This window comes from Egretta garzetta, unplaced genomic scaffold (genome assembly GCF_000687185.1).
Source record: "Egretta garzetta isolate BGI_Z169 unplaced genomic scaffold, ASM68718v1 scaffold4, whole genome shotgun sequence".
NCBI lineage: Eukaryota > Metazoa > Chordata > Aves > Pelecaniformes > Ardeidae > Egretta > Egretta garzetta.
The window spans coordinates 937951-940581 of NW_009259329.1; the positions used below are offsets into that span (position 1 = coordinate 937951).

Below are 2631 nucleotides of genomic sequence, written 5' to 3' on the forward strand. Positions count from 1 at the left end.
GGGGCAGGATGGGGCCCGCGTTGGCCTCGGTGCCTGTCTCCTCCAGGGGGCTGCTGGTGGGATGGGTGGGCACCCGGCTTGTGCCAAGCTGTGTGGGGTGAGGGGCTGTGAGCCACACTGGGGGGTCCTGGGGTCCAGCTCAGCCCACCCTCCCATCCCTGCAGCCCTGAGGATGGTGCCCCAGAGCCAACAGCACTGGGGGAGGAGGTGACACCCCAGCCTGGGGGGACAGAGCAGGGTGCCACCGCATGGGCTGCAGGGCACAGGGTGCTGCCAGCGGGGTGAGCAGCTGCAGCCCAGCACCCCCCCCACTGCTAGACGCCGCTGCCCTGAGCCCCCCGGGCTGGGCATCCATGGGGCAGGGGGGGAACACCCTGCTCCCAGCACACCCTGCTCCTGTCCTCCCCCCCCGCCCCGTCCCCCTGGGGCTCTCCCTGGGCTGTGGGACAGGTTGGGGGGCCCAGGACATGGTGGTCCTCAGGACTTCGGGGGGTGGGCGGGCTGTTCCTCCAGACCAGCCCCTGCACTCACCCTCGGCCGTGGGCTCTGCTCAGGTGTTGGGGGAGAGGCCGGTGCCCTGGGGGCTCAGTGCCAGGCTGTCCCCTCCACTCACTCCATGAGACACCTCAGCCCTTGTGAGGTCATGCAGGGCTATGACATCATCACTCCCCCAAGCCCCTCCTTGGTGTGGGATGCAGCCACAGGGGCCCCATACCACCCCCCCAAACCCCAGAAGAAGCCTCAGTCCAGTGCAAAACTAACCAGAGTTTATTGCTTCACGAGCCCTCCCCGACCCTACAAGACCAGGGGCTTGAAGGCACCAAGGGTTAGGGGACAGGGGGGACGCAGGTGACCCCATAGGCACTTGGGGGGACTAAGGCACGTTACTGCACATCCCTGGCAAGGGCCAGAGCTGCGCTTGGGGCAGGCAGGAGCAGTCCCATGTACAGGCAGGCACTAAGGTTACGGGCAAGGTGGGCCAGGCAGGGGTTAGTAGATGCTTCTACAGAGGCTTGGTGGGGGGCAGGACCAACATCACCCTCAGCCCAGAGGATGCTACTGCATCTCCAGGTCCACCAGGCGCTGGCCCGAGGGGGCAAAGGGTCCCACCAGCCAGGTCAGGGGGGTGTTGTGGGCCACGTGCTCCACCAGCTCATCCATCAGCTGGCGGGCTTTGGTGGCACGGGCACGGGCTTGGGCCAGCACACTGCCCGTCACGTCCTGGAGGGAGGCGGCGGAGGCAAGGGCTGTCCGTAGCTCCTCCACGTTTTGCCGGACCTGCCCCGCCGTGTCCTGGCTGCTGGGGGGGAGGCCCTGGAGGCTGGACACCAAGGGCTGGCAAGAGCTCTGGAGCTGCTGTGTCAAGCCCTGCAGCATGGCCAGCGTGCCCGACTCCACCGGCTGCAGGGGGACAAGGGGGGGGGCAGGGGGGGGGAGGACACCAGGGCACCCCACCCCTGCCCTCCACCTACCTCTGGTGGCACCAGGTCCTTGCCACCACCCGGTTGCTTCTTGCTCCACTCCAGCCACATCTGCTGCAGCTTCTCCTGCCCTCCCTGCAGCTTCTGGTCCATGCCCTGCTTGAGGTGCTCCACCTGGGAGGAGAAGCAGAGCCTGCCCTGGGTGGTCTGCCACAGCCCCAGGGTAGCATGGAGGGGGACACGGGGATGGGTCCTACCAGGTCAAGGGTGCGCTGGAGCTGGGCCAGCACGTCCTGGCTGCTGCGGCGGGCGCTCTGCAGCTTGCCCAAGGAATGCTGGAGGGCTCGGTGCCGCAGCTTGGCTGAGAGGGAGCCCAGGCGCACGAAGTAGCTCTGCTGCTGCTTCTGCTGCTCTGTTTCAAAGCCCTCCACGGCCGTGGCCAGTTTGGCTGGAGGAGAGGAGCTGCTGAGGTAGCCCCACCACCACCAACCCCATGTAAAGCCAGCATCGCCTTGCCCAGGCTCTACCCACCCCTCTCCAAGATGACACACACCCCCCCCAGGCCATAACACATCTGCAGGGGGTTGTGATCAGCTCCTTACCCAGCTCCTCATCTGTCATGGGCAGGTAATGGTCCACCAGCTCCTCCGACTTCTCGAGCATGGAGCCCATCCCACTCACCACCATCTGGCCCACGGTCGAGCCCATGACGGTGCTGACCCCGCTGCTCACCGCCGACTTGGTCAGCTCCATGCTGCCCTGCACGGCCCCTTTGGTCATGTCCACCACACCCGTCACCCGGCTGGTCACCGCGTCCTTGGCCCCAGCCACTGTGCTGGTCAGGACATCTTTGGCCCCCGTCACTGTGGATGTCACCAATTGCTTGGTGTCCGAGATGAGCTGGGTGGGGAGTGGACAAAGCTCAGTTAAGGAGCACTGGGACACGGACCCCCCACCCCCCCAAGCACATTTGCCCCACCCCACCCCACCCCACTACCTTCTCCGTGGGCTGCTGCAGGATGGGCAGCTTCTCCTCCAGCTTATCCAGCCCTTTGCAGGCATATTCGTTGGCAGTGGAAACTGGAGATGTGAAAATAAATGGGTTATAATATCCTGCTGCCTTGCAAGAGCTCTGCCAGGGACAGTTTTTGGGGTACCCCAGAATCACCAGGGTACTTGCCCCCCCCCCCCACACCCACTCCCTCTGCGG

The 2631-nt window shown here is 65.5% G+C and overlaps 1 protein-coding gene across 1 annotated transcript in view; it reads right to left on the reverse strand.

The window, feature by feature from the left end:
• Positions 1 to 860: 860 nt before the first annotated feature.
• Positions 861 to 2631, reverse strand: part of LOC104124409 (perilipin-3-like) — an 8572-nt gene continuing 6801 nt past the window's right edge. Inside the window, exons 3-7 of the mRNA XM_009636748.2 lie at positions 2419 to 2513; positions 2024 to 2321; positions 1679 to 1869; positions 1473 to 1595; positions 861 to 1401 (exon numbers count right to left, since the gene is read on the reverse strand). Of these exons, the coding sequence (XP_009635043.1) occupies positions 1057 to 1401; positions 1473 to 1595; positions 1679 to 1869; positions 2024 to 2321; positions 2419 to 2513 (1052 nt within the window). The 3' untranslated portion in view covers positions 861 to 1056. The remainder of the gene's footprint in view (positions 1402 to 1472; positions 1596 to 1678; positions 1870 to 2023; positions 2322 to 2418; positions 2514 to 2631) is intronic.